Genomic DNA, 22,097 nt, shown 5'->3' with positions numbered 1-22,097 from the left:
GTTTGTCCTGCTTGTCCCATGTTTCATTTTGGCTCTGGAGGACCACAGAAGGTCTCCAGAGTGTAAGGGAATAGGCTGAACAGACTGCTACTCCAGGTTGATTTCAATATAGTGGTGCAATGAATACATGCAGGACTGTATACAGGCAGTACTGAATATAACAATTTACCAAAAGAAAGGTGTCACTTCAAATCCATTACAGTGGAACATTATAATCTAAAGACAGGTCAGATCTCTCCCTGAATGGTCATTCTGGCCTTTTTCACAAGCAGTCCTTATTATCTGTATTTATTCACATTTTTCTTTACAAAGAAGCATTTTTGAGAAAAAAAAGTTTTGTTTTCATAAGTTTGTTTTCATACTCTGTTGATGCTTTTTTTCTCCTGTCTTGCCAGAAATGTATATTATTTGTGTTCATTGTTTTTACTTTACAAGTATATTCTCAAGGTATCACCATTAAGCACTTCCACATGCTATGAAGGTACTATTATGGGCGCATGATGGCAGCGTGGTTACATAGTACATCTTCAGGGATCTGATTCTGATAGAGTTGAAGATCGCTTCCGATTTCAAATTAATCTGAATGACCCTAGCTTTACTGCTGTTATACTTCTGGAACTGATAAAATGTCAGGTCACTGAAAATAAACGGATGTAGCCTGAACAATCTGAAATGAGTAATGTATAGTTTCTTTGACTCCATATAAGTCCCATGCACCTCACAACCAGGCACAATATTTTATCAAGAAATGTTTTGTTCTTAATGAATCTGAGTGCTTTTCGGCTCACTAAGAATATATCTACTAGCGAAAGAAGGAGGAAATTCAGTCTCTTGTGTTCCTTTGCTTTATGGTTGTTAAACTTGTGGCTGTACAGAGCAATGCTGCAACAATGATTTTTGTGATATTCCCCATAAATATTTGGAGAAAACTCAGACAACAGAGTTAAAGCTAAGTGGAGGCACAGTAAATAAAACCCTGTTGGTTGACGTCAAGTTTCTCTTTTCTTTTAGCAATAACTTTCCATGTGGAGCTCAAATCTCATTAACTAATAATAAGATTTGTGATTGTACCTCCCATACACCACTCACAAAATTTACTTCTTAATCTAAATCAGTGAGGTACCACTAAGAAATAGCTGAGCCTAGTCTGACTTGATATTTCTTATTATTTGCCTCATTATTTTGTTTTCCTGCTGAAAAACAGATCTCAGCATGTTACATCAAAAGGGAAAAAATAGTGAAAAAGTATCTGTGCAATCTTTTACTGCTTAGTGCATGCATACTACAAAGCCATACAGGTAATGTACCAAATGAGGATGCTGACCCAACTAATTTTTTACACTTGGGGATTCTCTATTAATCATGGAAGCCAGACTGTGTCCTCGCATCCACACCTCCTGAAAGGGAGGGAGAAGGCAGGCAGTGTGTAATTACACAGTACCCCCTCAACTAGGCAAGCAAATAATGCATGTACCACAGTACGGATATGAATAATTGCTGGTGTGTTGCTAACTCACAAGAGAGCAAAGGTTTGTTCTTAATCTAGCGCTGATGGAATCTCTTGAGAGAGTTTCTCTTTGCAAAACTTTGTGAAGCTGAATAAGTTGACACCAAATGTACTGTGCAGTTAAAAACCAACAAGGAGGTGGCTCTTCTGCATCCCCAAGCAGGAAGCCCTCCAACTTCTCTCAATACTGTGAATGTCTCCTGTCCTGCCTTTAGGTGGGCTATAAATTCACTCAGCCCTTACCAGTCAAGAGTGACTGAACCACTGCCTTGGTGAAGTCTTCTGTAGGTCTCTATCATATATAGTCAAAGCTGCCTATGTTGGCACTTCCTTTTTTTAATTAAAACTTGTATAGGTTTGGTCTAACCTATCTGCATATGTAAAGAGCAATATATGAAAAATTTTGATAAGCCAAAGGAAAAACAGCGAGAGAGCTGCAAGACGGTGATTCAGTGCCACTAGAGTCCAGCAGCTTCCCTGTTCGGTTGAGCATCAAGGGAGTGATTGTCATAACTTTAGTCCCAGATTTGGACCTTAGCGTCCAAAATATGGGGGTTAGCATGAAAACCTCCAAGCTTAGTTACCAGCTTGGACCTGGTACTTGCTGCCACCACCCAAAAAATTAGAGTGTTTTGGGGCACTCTGGTCCCCCTGAAAAACCTTCCCTGGGGACCCCAAGACCCAAATCCCTTGAGTCTCACAACAAAGGGAAATAATCCTTTTTCCCTTCCCCCCTCCAGGTGCTCCTGGAGAGATACACAGACACAAGCTCTGTGAATCCAAACAGAGTGACTCCCCCTCTCCGTTTCCAGTCCTGGAAACAAAAGCACCTTCCTTTTCACCCAGAGGGAATGCAAAATCAGGCTAGCAAATCCAACACACACAGATCTCCTCCTGATTTCTTCCTCCCACCAATTCCCTGGTGAGTACAGACTCAATTTCCCTGAAGTAAAGAAAATCTCCAACAGGTCTTAAAAGAAAGCTTTATATAAAAAGAAAGAAGAAATACATACAAATGGTCTCTCTGTATTAAGGTGACAAAATACAGGGTCAATTGCTTAAAAGAATATTGAATAAACAGCCTTATTCAAAAAGAATACAAATCAAAGCACTCCAGCACTTATATCCATGCAAATACCAAAGAAATGAAACCATATAACTTACTATCTGATCTCTTTGTCCTTACACTTAGAAACAGAAGTTTAGAAAGCAGAAACTAATTCTCCAAAAGCTCAGAGAAAACAGGCAGACAGACAGAAGACTCAGACACAAACTTCCCTCCACCCAGAGTTGAAAAAAATCCGGTTTCCTGATTGGTCCTCTGGTCAGGTGCTTCAGGTGAAAGAGACATTAACCCTTAGCTATCTGTTTATGACAGTGATAAAGTGAACCAGGCCAATATGGGCCTGCTGAACTGAACTCCTAAAGTTGCAAATTAGTTTCAGCAGACATATTGTAGTATCATGATATATGATTGAATCTTAGTGCCACCAACTCAAAAGAGCTCTGAGACTGTATTCTTAATGCAGAGAGAGGAGCTTGGCTTCACTAAAATGTATTAACATTAGGATCCCCAACTCTCCAGCATTCTCCTGGACCCAGAATTATGCAGGGTACCCCTCCACCAGTCTAGAAGCAATGCCCCAGCCATGCATCCCTGTGGAAAAATTGCAGAGAGAAGCCATCCTGAGACTACAACTGGTAGGATCACAAGCAGCCAGAACAGGGACCTTAAGACATTATTCAGAAAACTATCAAAAGTTTTAAGTGGACTTTATCTGCCCTGTGCTGATTGGCTGTTTGCTCCCACCTTCTTCCTTACCCTCCCCAATGGTCTCTCTACACCTGAGCTTCACTCCACACTTTCCCCTCTTCTCCCCTGGCCAATCTGTCACTCTTTTCTTCCCTTCCTTTTTCTTTTAATTTAGCTGGTCTCCTTCCTAAACTCTCCTCCTCATACCCAAAATAAAAAAAAAAATCATTTCATTAACAGGGCATTTGTCACCATCTCATAGTTCACTCTATATGTTATACCCTCTCCCCCACTCTGGGTCTGGATGGTATATATAGATTGTAAGTTCCTCAGGGCAGGGACCATCTACTACTCTGTGTTTGTGCAGTGCCTAGGATAGCTATAGTGGCCCTTAGGCTGCTGTCATTTTCATGCTTTTTAATACTATCGTAATAAACACAAAAGCCAAAACTTATTTTGGTTTTGTTGAAATGTCAATAATAATAATAATAATAATAATAATAATAATAATTAATAATAGTAATGCAGAAAAGCTAAAGCTTAATGTTATAGACATTTGTCTTCCTCTTCAGTCAAGCAGTAATACCTCAAGGTAAGCCTCATAGTCCTAATTACTGGCCTACTTCTGTTGAAGTCAATGTCCAAACTCCCATTGCTTTCAAGGGAAGCAGGATTAGGTTATTTTTTAGGGTGGAATTAATGCATTCAGAAGCCCTTTTATGAAAGTTATATTAATTATGATTTTTGGCCTCAGTTCCAAGCCGCCTTTTTATGTGATAGCAAAATTTGCATAGGCATACAAAAGTGGGTGTAATTATGAATGAATATTGAAGTTTCATTCATGGTTGTCTGGTTTTTCAAATGAAAAAAAAAACATTAAAAACCCTGGTGTGCACAATTGGAGCTTTAGAAGTCTGGCCTTAAAATTTTAGTAAGAACACCCTCTGGTGGCTAATATGTTAATACCTGAAAGCTTTATGTGTTTTGCTATAGAAATTGCATAACTTATTGGTAGGGTTGAATTTTATCAAAAATCCCAGAGCACTAACAGTAAATTTAGTAAGAGTCATACATGTGCTGGAACAGCTGTCTGATTTTAATAAGGAATGTCCTCTTACTCATCTCATCATGGGGGCAACAACCATTATACTCAGCACTCTCTGCTACTGGGACCACAACCCCAATCCCAGCCCGAACATGATGGTAGGGAACAGCTGGAGTCACTCTTACCTCCTATGGGGTTGGGCCCAGGTCTTTGTTCCAGACATTGAATCTAACAGGTGTGCGGGCTCAGGTTTGATCTGCCCCCCCATCCCTCCCTGTCATGACAAAAAGAGGCCAGGCCAAACCTGAGTGGTAGTATGACCTGGTGCACCAGGTCATAATGCCCAGAGTGGAAAGCTAGGCTGAGCACCATGGGTAAGGGACCAAAAAGCATATGTTGCTATGGGGTGAGTCACGGACAGACAAAAATGTCATGGAGAAACAGAAGAAAATCTGTAACAAATCTGATGTCCTATTTACTGGATATAGTACTCCACTGGTATTTAAAGTGACAGGGTCAAATCTTACTGCAGTTATATTTTTTCATTAGCCATCACTGTGAAATGGATGGATAAACTCTATCCAGTTTTCCAAACAAAACTAAATTTAGCTTTTGCAACATTATGTTAAATATTCTTCCAGGTGTTGGCAGAAGTAAACAGCTCCAGATTCCATTTTATAAAGTATCTGAACACTAATCCCAACCTCAGTCTTCCTTTGGCCATTGAGAGTGGCTGATGTCTTTTAGATGTCATACATGTGCTGGAACTGCTCCCCAGCTCCCACTCATGGTTAGCTGCCCTGGATTGGAGAAGTTAAAGGATTCTAGCTGGTCAGTGCTGTGGGGCTGGTTAGAGGCCGAACTAACTAACTCAGCTGGAGATGATTTCTATTTTAATTGCTAGGTAGGGAGCCCACCCCAGAATCACTTGGGTAGGCTACTGCTTTTTCTGAAGTTTCAGACCAGGCTGCCTATCCCTGCTGCTGCTCCATGCTGTCTATCCCTCGAAGGTGCCACCACCACTCTGAGCCATCTGTCACCATAGAACAACTGCTGCTGCCACTTGGCACCATTCATCACCGTGCAGCCATTGCCACTACTGCCCTATACCATCTGTTGCCACCAACCTGCTGCTACTGCCTTGAAGTTTCCACCAGTCTGCACACTCCACAATACAGCAGGCTTGGCTCAGCTCTTAGAGAGAGATCATTGATATCTAGGACCTTGACAAAGCCCTTACCATTAGAGAGGGTCTCCCAGTATTGGAAAATAGTCTTTTCCCTTTCCCTCTCCCTTTCCCTCTCCCTTTCTCTCTTCCTCTGCTTTGTCCAGGTTCCCTGACCCAATAGTGCCTGACAGCAGTGTCAGTTAGGGAAAGCCCAGGCATATTTAATATCAGTGTTTTGGCCTTGCATTTCCCAGCAATGTCGATTCCATTTTGTTGTCCCCCATACTCAAAATATAACTGAATTTCAACCACAATGTGCCAAACCATCACAAAACTGAAATGTAAAATGAGGCCTGGCCCTTTCCGTCTACTCTCTTTGCTCTCCAACAGATGCCAGCTCTCCAACTCGCTTGCCAGTGGAGTCCCAGCTCTTAAGCACTTCTGGGACACTCCCATTTCACCAACAGACGATTGTAGTGACCTCCTTTCAGTCTAAGTCTTCAGGCCACAGGACTTACATTAATTAAAACATTTTCAATAGACTATGTAGTAATGCTCATAAACATGCACTAACTACAAATCAAAAAGGGTCAACTATATAGACAGACTTTTAAAACATACAATTAAGCTCTCCAGGGTTCATAAACCCATATTTGGAGGCTCTGGGAATTTAACTGTACCATGTTTAACTTGTCACATGACATGTCTTTTTCTAACTCGATCTTGCTGTGAGCACATCATCTTTACAAAGTCTGGTTTAGTTTGATACAGGATGCTTTTTCCTGATCAAATATATTGTGTTAACTCCCAAAAAATATTGTTTAACACTTTCTCTCAGGTATCTTCCATTTGAAAGTACCCGAGTCCTCACTTGTTGGTTCAGCCATTGGAAGAATCAGAGCTGTGGATCCTGACCTAGGGGAAAATGCAGAAATTGAATACAACATTGTCCCAGGAGATGGAGGGAATTTATTTGACATCACTACAGATGAGAACACCCAGGAAGGGGTCATCAAACTGAAAAAGGTATTCATTTACTACAAATCTAGTGGCTGAAATTTGAAAATGAGTCATGACGTGTCATATAGGGTGAAATCTTAGTACCATTGAAATCCATGGCAAAGCTCTCATGGACATCAGTGAAGCCAGAACTTCACCTCGTGTCACACACAATCAACAATGACCTATGGCACATGAGTTTTATTTATATACTAATTATTAGAGCTGATCAGGAACCAAGATTTCCATACTTCAGGATATTTGGACATTTTAAAAAATATGTTCTAATTCAGAACAAAAAGCCAAAATTTCCCACACTATAAAATTTTGGAAAATATGTAATTCCAGGTCAATCATAACATTTTACTAAGATTTTGACATTGTTTTATTTTATTAATTTATTCAAGATGAATTTTATAGCCTCTTCTCAGTAAGGTTTCTACCCCTGCCTATGCCACATGTTTCTCCAAGTAGGTCTTCCACCTACCTGGTGTGGAGAGGTTCCTTTCAGGTACTTCAACCATGACGGTTTGCTCCCTGCTGGTCTCTTTTCCGTTATAATCTTTTGTTGACCTTTAATCATAGGACAAGGTCACCTGCAGTTTATCACCCAATACCTGACTTCAAGCTTTCATTTCCATACCTCATCATTTCCAGGACAGCCTTTTTTTCCTTCTTCATTTGCAAAAGTTTGGATATAATCTCTCTTGTCATTTTTAACTGATGAATTATTTGAAAAATTACATCTCTTACTTTAGGAAAATTCTGATTACCCATTTGCCTGAGCAGATACTTCAAAAACAGCTACATTTTTAACTGTCACACTTGTAAAAACAAAGCAAGGGACACCAGACGCCGGGTTTGAACCAATAATGAGTATAAATGATTGATTGAAAAAACAAATTTGAGCAGGCATAGTAGGCTTCAGATAAGATTAAATTCTCCCTGGCCTTGGGTTTTCTCTTAAGCCTCTATTATGCTGTGTGTGAGGAGAGGGAGAGAGGTTTTCACAACGGTGTCGCTTCAGCAATGCAGCTGCCCTACAGTGTATACACACTGCACTTGTGCAAAAAAGTTTGAAGAAGGGATAGGCTGCACTATTTGAAAATTTTTCCCGCACTGGAACAACACATGCGTGCAAGGGTTTGCACTGATGCAACTACACTAGTGCAAAAAAAACAAAACAAAACAAAACAAAAAAGGCCATCTTAAGTGGCTTCCATGTAGAGGTGGTCAACATATTTTCTGTTGCAATGATTTTTTGATGAAAAATACCCCTTTTCACAAAACTAATTTTTAATGTGAGAGAATTTCAGTTTGACCAAACAATTCATTTTTCTGTTTTGTTTTGTTTTGTTTTGTTTTTTTGGGGGGGTGAGGTCAAGAAGGATGGCTAACTGACTGCCCTTCTGTATGGCTCTTGTAAATTTCACTTTTGTGGTGAAATTGACAAAATCTTTCCTGGAAGACTGCAAAGGCAAAGAGCCAGGCACTCAGCCCCCTCACATTCCCCCTGCCCTGGGACAGAGAAGCCTGTCTCTACCATCACTTCTGAAAGTCATAGGAGCCTAAGCTCTTACTAGGGGTTGGCTTCCAGCTCCACAGCAGGGAGCCTGAAAGCCCTGAGAACCCTAGCTCTAGATAAAGCTCTCAGGGTTGTTAGAGCCTAGAGGCTAGGGTTCTGGGGTAGCCCTGAAATTAACAAGAATGCCAATTTCATTCAGCCACTCTCAGGTTCCCAGGGAGCAGATTTCATTTCAGAAACACCATCTGTTGGTGTTTCCAAAACAGAATTGTGTGTTGGGGGGATTTTTGGTTCACAGGATTTAAAAAAAAAAAACAGATTAATTCTAATATGAAACAGACAAATTTCAAAAACAAAAAAATTTTCCCACAGACCCCACTTTTTGGCTTGTGAGGAAGAGGTTAATATCTCACTGAGCCACTCATAAAAACTCATGGACACAGGTAAATCCTCAGTCTGACTATTTTGGGGTCTTAACACTATTTTTGCTGTATTTACTTATTTTAGCTTTTGCATTGTCAACCTTTACCTGTTATCTTCTGAATGCATTTACAACAATAAAACATCCCTACTATAATATATTGGCCAATCAACCTTACCTAATGCAAGCAACAGAACTCCGGCACTGAATAGGAAAAAAATAAACAAACTAAAAAAACCCACCCATAATCCCCTCTCAGTCGTCAACCAGAAAAAGCCTGCAGTTAGAGAGAGGCTTTGAAGGTCAAGAATTCTTGCTTTGTAGTATGAAGTAATGCAAAAGAAATAATTCCAGAGTGCAGGGCCCTCCACTGAAGGATGCCTTTACATAGGCCCTGATCCTGCATTTTGCCCTTGAATGATTTTGCTCAAGTAACATTCCCATTGATTTATCCCTTCCGACTTCAATGGCTTGGGTGCTTAAAGATTCACAAGGTTAAAGTTGTGCACCGATGTAGACACTTTACTGGAGGGAGTCATAAATAAAAGTAACATGATTTTCAGAGGTGCAGAAAACCTCCTGCTCCCTTAGTCGTCTGTTATAATAAGTGCACACATATGGTGTGATCAGGCAGTAAGATACACCCTCTATTTAGGTTCAGGAATGAGTATTTTAACTGGAATATTGTCCCAGTAAAAGGGTGCTAATATATTCAATGTTGAAGTTTGGCTTTGCATTGTTCCTATAAAATACAGCAATTAGGCTCTTCAGCTGCATTTTTTATGCAGACTCCTACCTGCTGAGAGTGGGCGAGGGGAGAGAAGGAGGGAGCAGCTCCAGCAGATGTTACTGAGCATGCTCAGTACAAGCCAAGCAACAAACCTGCATTGCCTGTCTAGGATACCAGTAGTTACTGTATTGTTTTATGCACAATGAAATCCCTGGCAAACACACTAGCCTTTCATACTAGTTAGTCTTTACACTAAGGAACATATTTTTAAAAGGACCATCACATAGCCTCTAAAATTATTCATGAACTTTATTTATTTATGTATTTTAAATCAAGACACTTATTTGGTGGACTTCCATGGAATACCTGCATGCTTAAAATTAAGCATAATTTCAACTGTTTTGCTGGATTCTGATCTAGGTCATGATTTTCAGAGGTGCTGAGCATTCACAACTCCCTTAGATATTTGCTACAATGTGGATTATGCTCACTACACATATAGTCAATGGTACTACTCACACGGGCCTAGTTGTTGTGAAGTTCAACATAAAAACTGTTCAAAGTACATTCTTAGGCTCAACAGGACTACTTAAAATGCTTAAAGTTAGGCATATGCTTAAGTACTTTGCTAAATTTGGACCTATTAATGTGAAGGTTCATCTTTAAGACTCTGTTAGGTAATAAAGCAAGTCCTCACTCACCTCTCCAGCACCCGAGTTCGTGCGGAGTTGGTATGGGCACACAATTCTGTCAGAGACCAGACACCAATGCGTTGATCAACGGGCTCACACTATCCTTAGCTCTCAAAGCTTTAGATTAAGTGTGGCCCCTTTATTAGGGGTGAGCATCAATATTTATACACAGAAGTAAACAAAGTGATTAACAAAAGATAATGGTCATGCATAATCAATCAAGATTTTACAGGAAAAGCAAGTTTAACAAGTAAATGCATAGAGATAAAGGCTAATGGCTACTTGAGAAAGGGGGTGTCATGAGTAGTTTGCAGGTCAGTGCTTTGTTCGATAAAGGGTTCAGAAAGGATTATGCAGAGACGGCCAATCTGGGTGTGTTTTGGCTCCCCAAAGTTCACCAAAAGTTTAGACCCAACATTCCTCCATTTGTAGCTTTGAGATAACTATTAATCAAAAAGCTACACCCTATTTCAAGATCTCAAGGGCCGCTTGGCAATTTCAGCCTGGGCCAATTCGAAGAGAGTAAGGCTTTTAGCTGAAGTGGGAAAAGAATAAACTGACTTACATGAGTTTATGAGGGAGGGGACACACTGAATACAGCAACACAGTATTATAAGGACTACTATGGCCCCAACAACACCCACCAAGAGGTTTTTAACCCACCCAAGTCCGGGCAGCCAATTCCATAAGGCTCCCCACCAATCATAAGGTGGCTGGCCAGAGGAGTAGTTTTTAGCCATTTCCCTTAGGTGTTTGGTACGTTGAAAAGTGTCAGAGTAGGTGTCATTTACAAAAACACAGCATTCTTCATTTATGAGGGCGCAAGTTTCTCCCTGGGCTGCTAACATCATATCTAAAGCCATTCTGTTTTGCAAAGCTAACTGGCGCAGCTGGGACATTTCCCCGGCCTGATTTTCAAATAGGGTTGCAGTTTCATTGGTCAAAGATTCTAATAGTCCCTGTAGACGGATGATAGCACCCTTCAAGCTAGTGTGACCAGCCCACCGCTGCCAGGACAAACCATCACGGAGATTAATATCTCTGTCAGTTTCACGGATGTTACGAACGTGGGGAAAATGAGGGGGAGTGAGGGAGATGCGAGAAGGCGGTGCTAGCCATGCCAAATAACATGACCCTGCCCAATCAGGGGAGAGAAAATAATAAGCCTTGGGCCCGCACACCCAGTATGTTCCATATAATGCATTTTGGGTATTCCATTTCTCAAAGTAGGAGGTAACCCATCACCCGTTGTACCACTGTTCCCCTGGTAACGCAGAGGGGTCGTTGTGTGAACTGCAGAGGCACAATTTGGTAGTGTTGTCCTCAAAGGGCAGTGTAGTACTGCTTGAGCAGTTGTAGAAGGCAATTGTGTATCCTTTAACAATTAGTTGGACACCCTCGAGATCTGAGCAGGGCTTTTTAAAAACTGACTCTGAAAACCTGCCCCTCCATGAAAAAGTTGAAAAGGTTGGATCGGGGTGAGGGATCCACATATGGGATAAGTGGGATGCGCAAGGCTTGAAGCCTAGATTTTTACTAAAGGCGGTGCCATTAAAATATATGTTGCATTTACTTGTTCCCACAAAAGTTGACCCTTTTTCTTTAACAAAACACAGTGATCCTGTTTGATTGGTTACCCTGAGATATTTGTTAATTGGCACTCCTGTTTTGTCCCATGTAAGATTGGGTTGGACTGGATCTTTTATTCTAGTCGGTGGCATCCAAGTCATATTAGCAGTGGTTAGGGGAATGGGTGTGAAGGGGAGTCCCTGTGCTGCATTTACTGGAAATTGAGTACATACCCAGCAATCACTTCTATTTCCTAAAATACGAGTTTTAACCTCGTGGGAATATCTAATAAAAGCATTATCTTCATAAGCAGAAAATAAACTAAAAAAGCATAAAAAAAACCATACAGTTGTCAGAATAAAGGGTCCTTTCATTTTTTTCGAGTCAATTTAAGTCTAATGTCTGAGAGAGGTAAGCTGGTCCACTGGTCGAAGGCAGTGTCCTCAGTGGTGACAAGAGCTGCTGGTCCATCACTGTGGTCCACTACGGCTGGCTTGACGTGGGAGTGGTGGATCCAAGATTTGCGTCCTTCCAGGAACACTGCAGTCTGGGTTGTCAAAAGAACCTGGTGGGGTCCAGTAAACCTTGGCTGGAGGGTGTCGTCACGAACGAACTTTTTGGCCCAGACGAAGTCCCCTGGTTGGAACGGGTGGATTTGTTCCTCCAGCGGCACGGTCTGGGAAAACTGCGAGGCTTTCCAAAGGGTACGGAGGCGAGCCTGTAGGGAGAGAAACTGACACGCGGTCATATGATCCCCTCCCAATAGTGAAACATCAGCACGTGGTAGCGCCCCGCCTTTGAAAGGGGGGTGTCCATAGAGCAGTTCAAAGGGGGATAATCCCAGTGCGCGGGTTGGGCGAGTACGAAGGTGAAACAGGACCAAGGGAAGTACCTGAGGCCACTTTAATCCTGTTTCCTGACAGTATTTAGCCAATGTAAACTTAAGTTCCCTATTCATACGCTCAACTTTCCCGCTAGACTGGGGGTGGTAGGGTGTATGAAAGGAGTGTGAAATGCCCAGTCCTTGTTCTAAACGGCCAAGGACATGACCAGTAAAGTGAGGTCCGCGATCTGAGTCGAGCACAAGAGGGATGCCAAAACGGGGTACAATGTCTCTAAGGAGAATCTTCGCCACTGTGGCAGCAGTACAATTAGCAGTAGGAAAAGCTTCGACCCTGGAAGTCAGAGGGCAAACCAAAACAAGGAGGTGCTTTTTCCCAAAAGCCTTTGGCATATCTGCAAAGTCAATTTGAAGATGTTGAAATGGAGCAGCAGGCAGAGGTCTTCCACCCTTAATTTTGTTAAGAGGCGGAGCAGGTCCATTACGCTGACATGTGCTGCATGCTTTCACTATTGATAGGCAATAGGGTTGAATGCCTGGAGCATACCAAAAGCGAGCGATAGTGTCCACGAGGGCGTGCGTGCCGTAGTGACCCCCTTTATCATGGTGCCAGCGAACTGCCACGGGGTATGTGGAGCGAGGGAGGCAGGCTCGGCCATCTGGCATAAGCCAGGTCCCTTTGACCAGTGTGGCCCCGAGGCTTTCCCACGATTGTAGTTCAGCAGCGGGTACTGGTACGGGGTGCGGTGGAGTAAAGGAGGAGGTTGCAATAGCCAATGTGGGCATGGCTAAAGGTAAGGTGGCAGCCTTCTTGGCGGAGGCGTCAGCCAGGGCATTCCCACGGGTAACGGGGCTACTATCTTTAGTATGGGCCCGGCAGTGAACTACAGCCAGGACAGAGGGTTTTTGGAGGGCGTCCAAAAGCTTGTGGATGAGCGGGAGGTGCTGAATGGGTTTACCGGCAGCTGTCTGGAAACCTCGAAACTTCCAGAGGTGGATATGACAATGCACAACTCCAAAAGCATATTTGCTATCAGTAAAAATGGTAACGGTCTTACCAGCGGCCAACTGGCAAGCTCGGGCCAGGGCATAGAGTTCAGCGGCTTGGGCTCCCCAGTTGCCTGGCAGTGAGGCGGCCTCTTGAATATCCCATTCAGAGGTGACAGCATAACCTGTGAAACGCTTGCCATCAACATAGAAGGAGCTTCCGTCCGAGAACAGGATGCAATCGGGATTGTCCAGTGGCACGTCAAACAGGTTGTCCCTTATCTGTAAGATGCTGGAAACTACTTTCACACAGTCGTGCTGATCCTGGAGGACTGGCAGGTCAGGAAGCAAGGTAGCTGGATTAAGGGGTCCACACCTTTCAAAAATTAGGTTAGTGTCTTCTAAGAGTTCGGCCTCTAGCTGTTGCTGACGATGGGCCGAAAAGACTTGGGTTGTGCCCCTACGCAGAAGGGCTGACAAGGCATGAGAGGTCCAAACCGTGGTAAAATGACCCAGGGTTAGGCTCTTTGCCTTTGTGATCATCAGAGCAGCTGCTGCCAGAGTCCGGGTGCAGGATGGGGTTCCCTGAGCAACAGGGTCGATTTGCTGAGAGTAAAAAGCAAGCGGGAAATGGTGGGGCCCGCTCAGCTGGGTAAGGACACCACTAGCAATTCCGCCCCTCTCGTGGACAAAAAGGTGAAAGGGTTTGCTGTAATTGGGGGGGCGGAGAGACATGGAGGAGGCCACACTGTCCTTGAGTAACTGAAAGGCTTGAATAGTGTCCGTGGACCACTGCAAAGGGTCAGGAGCAAGGTTAGCAGTGAGTCGGTGGAGCGGTTTGCTTAACTCCCCGCAGGACGGCAACCAGGGGCGACAGAAGCCAATTAATCCTAAGAAACCTCGAAGTTGTTTCTTGCTGTTCGGTAGAGGGCAGTTTTGAATAGTCTTTATGCGGGCTGGGTCCGTCTGTCTTCCCTCTGGGGTTAACAGGAAGCCCAGATATCGGACCTTTTGTGAGACCCACTGAATCTTTTTAGGGTCTACCTTGTGGCCTCTGGTGTGTAGGTATAATAAAAGTGCCTTACCATCGATGCGGAGGGCAGCTTCTTCGCGATTACCTAATAGGATGTCATCTACGTATAGGACCAATGTGGATCCCTGCGGACTGGTGAAGCCTTCCAAGTCGTGGCGGAGGCACTGGCTGAAAATCGTGGGGCTGTCTCTGTAGCCTTGAGGAAGTCGTTGCCAGACATAACTTTGTCCCTCCCAGGTGAAACCAAAGAGATACTGAGAGTCTGGGTGCACAGGAATGCTGAAAAAAGCTGATTTTAAGTCAATAACAGTGAACCACTCAGCATCCCAGGGGATTTGGCTGATGATAGTAGCTGGGTCAGGAACTACTGCATGAAGAGGGACCACATACTGATTAACAACTCGTAGATCCTGTACAAAGCGCCAACGAACAGGGTCTCCGTCCTTTTTAGGAGGCTTTTTGACAGGCAGTATAGGGGTGTTACAGGGAGTGCGCTGAGGGCGGACTAGCTTTTGTGCAATGAATCCCTCGATAATGGGGCGGATGCCCTCCCGGGCTTTCAGCGACAGGGGGTATTGAGGGACTGATGGGGGGGTTAAGGAAGGCTTCACCTGAATCCTTACGGGCTCTGCCGAAAGGAGCAGGCCAACATCAGTGTCAGAAATTCCCCAGAGGGTTGAAGGCAAGTCAGTGAGGTCAGGGGAGAGAGAGGGGGGTGTTTCCCAATTACCCTGAGTAGGGGCCGAATCTCCTAACACTGTCATCAATAATCCTACCCCTTCAGGAGTGCAGGTTAAAGTAGCCTCAAGCTTACAGAGTAAATCCCGGCCCATCAAAGGGATCGGACAAGCTGGGGAAAAAAGAAAACGGTGAGGAAAACATTTATCAGCATAAACAACATTCAAAGGCAAAGTGAGTTCCAGAGACTGTGGGTTGCCCTCCACCCCAGTCGCAGTTTTAACCTCAGAGGATAGCCAGGGAGAGGGGGCATGATTTAAAAGAGAGAAAGTAGCCCCAGTATCTATGAGGAAAGAGACAGGCAGTCCCTGGACTGAAAGGGTTAAACGAGGCTCTTTGCTGGGAGGGGAGAAAGTGAGAAAGGAGCCGGCTAAAGACATTAAGGAAATAAGACCATCACATTGTTTGCCTTCGCCCCCGGGGTACCGTCATTGAGGAGGCTGAGTTTGCTGCGGCTGCTGCTGTTTCCCGTAGTTGATCCAGGCCTGGGGAATGGGCTGAGCTGGTGGTGCAGGGGTGTATTCCTCACTTGTGTAAGCATCTGCGGATGCAACCAGACCCTCTGGGCGTCCCCAGGGGCATTCACGTTTAAAGTGACCAGGCTGTCCGCACTGAAAACAATTTCCTGATGGCTGGGGTTGCCAGGACCCTCTTCCCCGAGCACCCTGGAATCCCCTGCCACGGCCACGGCCTTTGCCTCGAACACCGCCGTGAAAAGCTAAAGCCATCAGCTTATATTCTTCCTTTTTCTCTTTCTTTTTACTACTTTCCCTTTCTTTCTCCCAGGCAAAATCAGCTACGTCCAACACTGAAGTGACTGACTCACCTCCCCAACCAGGGCGAAACTTTAAGAAGTAATCCCTTACAGGGGGCACCGACTGATTCACAAAAAATGAAATAAGAGTAGGGTGGTCTGCTTCTCTCTCAGGATCCATCTGAGTGAACATTCGGGCCCCCTCCAATAGCCTCGACCAGAACTTTCTGGGCGGCTCATCAGATTCCTGCCGAATCTGCATGAACTTAGCCTGATTAGGCGAGCGGCGAGCCATTTCCTTGAGTCTTTCTAATAATCGCTCTCGATCTGTTCGCAGCTGGGTCAGCCTTGGCTGAGTCCAGTCTAGGGGATTCCAGCCAGCGGCCAGATCCCGCCTATCCATCCAAGTACGATTAACTGCATTGCTATCTCCCCATGTCCTTTCTGCCATCCACAATCTACTACGTTCCTCTCCGGTCAAAACTCTACTTAACAACTGATCCACATCCGTATAAGTAGGATTATAACTTAAAAACAATCTTTCTAGAAGTTCTATGATCTTTCGGGGATTTTCCCCAAAAGACCCTGACAACTGTCCCCACTCTTTCAAGTCCCATTCTAGCCATCCTTTATATTCCACAATATTAGCATGTTGTAACCGTCCATCATTGCCCATATAAGGTTGATCGTGCACCTGTAAAGGCATCTCTCTAACTATACTTTTATTACTCGCAAGAGATTTGACGAGGACATCCTCTGGGCTATCCTCAGGGCGGGGGCATGCACCCTGCCGTACCTGCTTGGACATTAGCCTAGTAACTACTCCTCCCGAGGTTTGCCCCTCCATTTCCTCCTCATCCTTCTGCAGAAATTCCAATCTGGTATCCTGCAGATTCCCCTCTGCTACAAGGAGAGAGTCCCCCTGCGGAGGAATAGGGGCAGGTGCAGAGGGGACCAGCTGACGAGTCAAAACACGCCGTGGTCTACACCCTTCATCGAAATAACCTGGAGGGGGTTCACTCTCGGGAGAGTACCTGACTGCCATAATTTTTAAAGATTTCCACAGCTCTGCTGCTGTGTCCCAACAAAACCAGTAACATAACTGTCCCGGATGGTCTTTTTCGATCTGGCTCTTTACTCCTCTTAAGGCAGCCTGTTCGAAAGAGCCATACGAAGGCCACCTCATCTCTGGGTCGGCCAATACCGCGGTATACCCAGTCCAATTCCTTACACATAGTGTGTACAACTTCTTCCTAGACATTCCTGTCTGTACTGGGAGTTTCCCTTCGTTCCATAACTTATTTACAATCCCCAACGGACTCTCAAGAGGCACGCTAGTCCCTTGACCCATGGTGTCTGACAGGAGCCCTCCAACTGGCGTTTACCCTGCTGTCCAATACACGACCCCTCAATATTGAATTGGCTGGGAGAAATCTCCTGTGGCGCCTTGCCAATTCATATATGAGTGGTCTGACCACTGGACAGAGGTACCGCACCAGAAGAAATCCCGGACGAGCCCCCAAATTGTTAGGTAATAAAGCAAGTCCTCACTCACCTCTCCAGCACCCGAGTTCGTGCGGAGTTGGTATGGGCACACAATTCTGTCAGAGACCAGACACCAATGCGTTGATCAACGGGCTCACACTATCCTTAGCTCTCAAAGCTTTAGATTAAGTGTGGCCCCTTTATTAGGGGTGAGCATCAATATTTATACACAGAAGTAAACAAAGTGATTAACAAAAGATAATGGTCATGCATAATCAATCAAGATTTTACAGGAAAAGCAAGTTTAACAAGTAAATGCATAGAGATAAAGGCTAATGGCTACTTGAGAAAGGGGGTGTCATGAGTAGTTTGCAGGTCAGTGCTTTGTTCGATAAAGGGTTCAGAAAGGATTATGCAGAGACGGCCAGTCTGGGTGTGTTTTGGCTCCCCAAAGTTCACCAAAAGTTTAGACCCAACAACTCCAGTAACTATTTGACTAAAAATCACAATTTTCTCAGTACCACCATTTAACCAAACAAACAGTTATTGTCTGCTTGCAAAGTCAGTTTGCTTTCCCCTCTCTGCTTCCTGTATCACAGACTATTAACATCTATGGAACACTGCTGTAGCTCAGCGCTGAGCTGTATCAAATCAAAGTCAAGCTATTTGTAAGGCTTGCTTTTATTTGCCATGAAAAGTTCCCAGTGGTAGACCCTCTTATTCACCACATAAAGCTTTTTCTTTTGAATGGTTCAATTTCTATATGAAAACGAAACATGTCATGCTGAACATGTCTTTGTAAATTTGTTTGGGTAAAAAGCTATATTTGCTGGCAGAAATGACATGCCAGGTTTTTCTCTTCAGTATTCCAAGTGAATTGACAAGGAGAGGGAGTTTTGTGCTTCTCTGGCACTAGATGGATTTTGTAAGCCAATGCTTTTCATATGGAATAGGTGCACATCTTAAATTTCAGAATGGAGTTGCTGACCATTTAGTTTCAAGGTAAGATCCAGTGTATAAGCTTAGTTATTACAATGATCACTCTATGAACAAGAAACAGATTATGTTACATTCTGCAAGTCAGAGGCTCCTACTGGCATTTAGCACCACTGTGTGGTTGGTATAAGAATAGCTTCAAGGAAAATGAAAGCAATGAAGTAAAAACTGTGTGTAGAGGGGAATTCCTTATGGTTTAAAAACAACATTCTAATCAATTTGTTTTTCAAATTCACAAATATTAGTAGTTAGACATATAATTACTCATTTTTATGCACATAAATGTATCTTTGTTTCATAGACAGTGACTATCATTTTATAGAGAAATAAGGTGGGCAAGCTAATATGTTTTATTGGACCAACTGCTGTTGGTGAGAGAGACAAGCTTTCAAACTTACACAGAGATCTTCTTCAGCTCTGGGAAATGTATTGAGGGCAAGTATACACTACAAAATTAAGGTGACTTAAGTTATATCATTGTACATCCACCACAGTGACTGAATTGGTTTTACACGTACACACTACGCTCCTTGTGTCGGCCAAAAGATATGGAGGATTTTTCTGAGGCAGGTTTTATGGAGTGAAGATAGTATGACATGTCATACTTTCTCCTTCTCCAACATTGTGCATGATAAAGTAATGTTTAAAGTACATTAAAGTTCTGATAAATCTTGTTTTTGGTTTTGGTTTTTTATGTCGATGATTTCCAGACTGTATTTAAGCTCCTGAAGGTGTTCCTGGCTTTATTGATTCTTTCCGGATATCCTGGCTTGTTCCACCATCCTGGCTGATGGTGCTGCCCAAGTATGTGAATGTTTTTACATTGGTGAGAACATAATCCTCTATCCATACCGGGGATGGTGAAGCAATATTAAAGGTCATGATATCTATCTTATTGTGGTTAATTTTCAATCCAATTTGCTGGCTTAATGAGTTGAGTCAAGTTGTTTTTTTCTTGTATATGGCATTGGGTATGTGATAGGAGAGCGAGATCATCAGCAGAGTCCAGGTCTTCAAAGGATGAGAAGGATGTCCATTTAATGCCTCTTGACATGTCTTCTGTTGTACATTGCATTACCCAGTTGATGGCAATGTTGAAGAGAATTGCAGATATGACACAACCCTGACGTACTCCTGTTTTCACTTCAAAACTGAGCTTACTGTGATCAACATTGCATATAAAGTTGAAATAAAAGCTGGTCCTGTGAATGCTATCAAAAGCCTTCAGTGATTTTACACAATACTTTGCTTGGCACAGATAGAAGTGTGATACCACGCCAGTTATCACTGAGATTTCCTTTCTTTGGTATCTTCACTATAACACCATTGGTCCACTTACCTGGCACTTTTCCCCTTTCCCAGACTGATGTAAATAGAGGGACCAGGATAGATGCTGCTAACTCAAGATTTACCTTGAACAATTCTGCATTCAAGTTATCCTTGCCAGGAGCTTTCCCATTTTTAAAGGATTTGATGGCTTGAACGATCTCTTCCTTAGTTGGGGTGTCTGTGTTGATATCAAGATCTTCTTCTGCCTCCTGGATGTTTGTTTCCTCTTTAAGTGGCTCCTTGGTCAGCAATTCTTTGAAATGCTCTGTCCAGCGCATTTCTTGTTCTTTTTCTCTTGTTAGTAGGTGGCCCTGTTTGTCCCCAATGAGAGTGTCTTGGTGTCTGTTCTTTACCACTGATAAGCCATGTCATTTTATAGACTGTTTCTTGTTCACCATGAGCAGCTGCATCCTCTGTTTGTATTGCCAAATTATCCATATAATGTTGTTTGTCTGCTCTCTGAAGGCATTTGATCTCCCAGTGCGCCTTGCTATACTGCATACAGTATTTGTCCTTTAGCTTCTGGGATTCTGTGTTTAAAACTTTTTTCTTCATGGTTCGTCTGGTTTTTCCTTCTCTTCAGCTTGTATCCTAGACAGGCTTCACTGCTCTGTGTGTAAGTTATTATTTGTCCCACTTCTTGTTGATCTCCTCATCTTCATTCCCCTCCTCTTCATCAAGGTCTGCAAGTGCATGAAACCTGTTCTTTCACTATAGAAGGAAGGCTTTCTGTATCTCAGGGGACTTTAGCTTGTCAATGTCATAACGTCTATGCCCTTTGTTTGGTGAACCACACTTCTCAGTTTTAGCTTGATGGAGTCTGTCACAAGGTGTAGTCGCTGACAACATCTGCACCCCTTCTCACTTTCCCATCTGTCAGTGAACGTTGCATTTGCCATTGATCAGGATATGGTCAATCTGGTTCTTATCTCTGCCATTTGGAGAACACTGTGTCAGTTTGTGAATTTCACGATGTTAAAATAGGGTTCCGCCAATGACTAGGTCATTCATATTACATAAATCAACAAGCCTATCTCTTTTTTCATTCATGATACTCCGCCCATGTCTTCCCATTGCTCTGTCTTTGTTTGTGTTATCCAAACCGACCTTGTCATTCAGGCCTCCCATGACAATAGTTAGGTCATGGTATGGTGGTGTCTCTAACTTCGCCTGTAATGTAAGATAGAATTTGTCCTTTACTTCTCCATCACTTCCATTTGTCGGAGAATAGCAATGAATCAGTGTGATATTATGATGTTTCCCTTTCAGTCTGGCTCTCATAAGTCTTCTGCTGATGGACTTTCAGTCGAGTAGGGAATGCTCCACTCCTTTCTTCAAAATATTGGCAACACCCTCATGGTGTTGTCCATCATCCCGTCCAGAATACAGCAAAGTTTCTCCCAAGGCTGTTGTTAATCTTCCTGATCTCGTCCATCTGCTCTCGCTGATACCCAGTATACGTAAGCTGTAATGTCTCATCTCTGCTGTGACCTGAGCTAGATTCCCTGTTTCGTACATTGTCCGTACATTACAAAAAACAAGTTTGGTTTTTGTCTTGGTGTTGAGAACTTCAGTCTTCATGCCAGTGGCTTCCTTTCGGCTTTCACCACTGGCAGTCATATGGGTCATTGACTCCTGAAGGCCATCACACACAGTAATGGTGGATTTCTCCATCGCTGTTCCTGTAACATATTTTGTTTTTTACGGGACAGGGTTGTTAGCCCTGTGCCTAACCCCCAACCTGGAGGACCAAGATGTCTTTTTTCTTTAGCCCTTCCCCCACAGAACAATCCAGCATGGTTGAACCTACCAGGAGCAAAAAGCCCCCACCGACACAGACTCTGGTGATTGTTAGAGCATGCAAGCTGTCCTGCCACAACAAGGCATGGACACCAGAGGGCAGATTCAAGATGAAATGGTCCATAAAACACACCTCTAGTCCTGAGAGGAAAGGAAACGAGGAGGAAAAAAAGCAGCTGGGGCATGGGGGTGCTGTTGGTGGTGTATCAATTGTTGTAATAAGCATCAATTCAGTGTCTCTATTCAGTCCATGATATTTAGTGTCTAGCAGTTATGAATTTAAGCTCTCAGGCTCATCTTTTGAAGATGTTGTGCAGTATGTGGATTGAGAGATCAGATACAATGATGATTAAAGCATTTGTCCACTGGTGAGAGAATTTTTTTTTTCTATCTGAGCTCTTTCAAGAGTGCAGTGACTGTTTGGTTTCACCAACATAGTTGTTATTGGGGCATTTAGTGCACTGGATGAGGTACATCACATGTAATAGGCATGTGTAGGACCCATGCTTCTTGAAAGGTGTGGGACTGCTGATCATCATAGCAATGGAAATATGTCTGTAGGTTTTGCATCTGTTGTTCTAGCAGGGTCTGGTGTTGATTTGAGTGAGTGTGTCCTTGTCTTTAGGGAACTTGCTTCTAACAATCCCTGCCCCCCCACCCCGCCCCAGCTGCTCTGCCCCTTCCTTTCCCTCCTATGACTGGAGGGATGATAATGGGCCACTTCA

General features: G+C 43.5%; 1 protein-coding gene across 2 annotated transcripts in view; it reads left to right on the top strand.

Moving 5' to 3' along the window:
• Positions 1 to 22,097, top strand: part of CDH12 (cadherin 12) — a 623,017-nt gene that overhangs the window by 553,633 nt on the left and 47,287 nt on the right. For both annotated transcript variants that reach the window (XM_030551749.1, XM_030551748.1), the window contains one exon: positions 6,312 to 6,499. In XM_030551749.1, the coding sequence (XP_030407609.1) occupies positions 6,312 to 6,499 (188 nt within the window). The remainder of the gene's footprint in view (positions 1 to 6,311; positions 6,500 to 22,097) is intronic.

This window comes from Gopherus evgoodei, chromosome 2, assembly GCF_007399415.2.
Source record: "Gopherus evgoodei ecotype Sinaloan lineage chromosome 2, rGopEvg1_v1.p, whole genome shotgun sequence".
NCBI classification, from domain to species: Eukaryota; Metazoa; Chordata; order Testudines; family Testudinidae; genus Gopherus; species Gopherus evgoodei.
The sequence above is the reverse complement of the archived record's forward strand: the minus strand, read 5'-3'. Positions and strand labels throughout refer to the sequence as shown.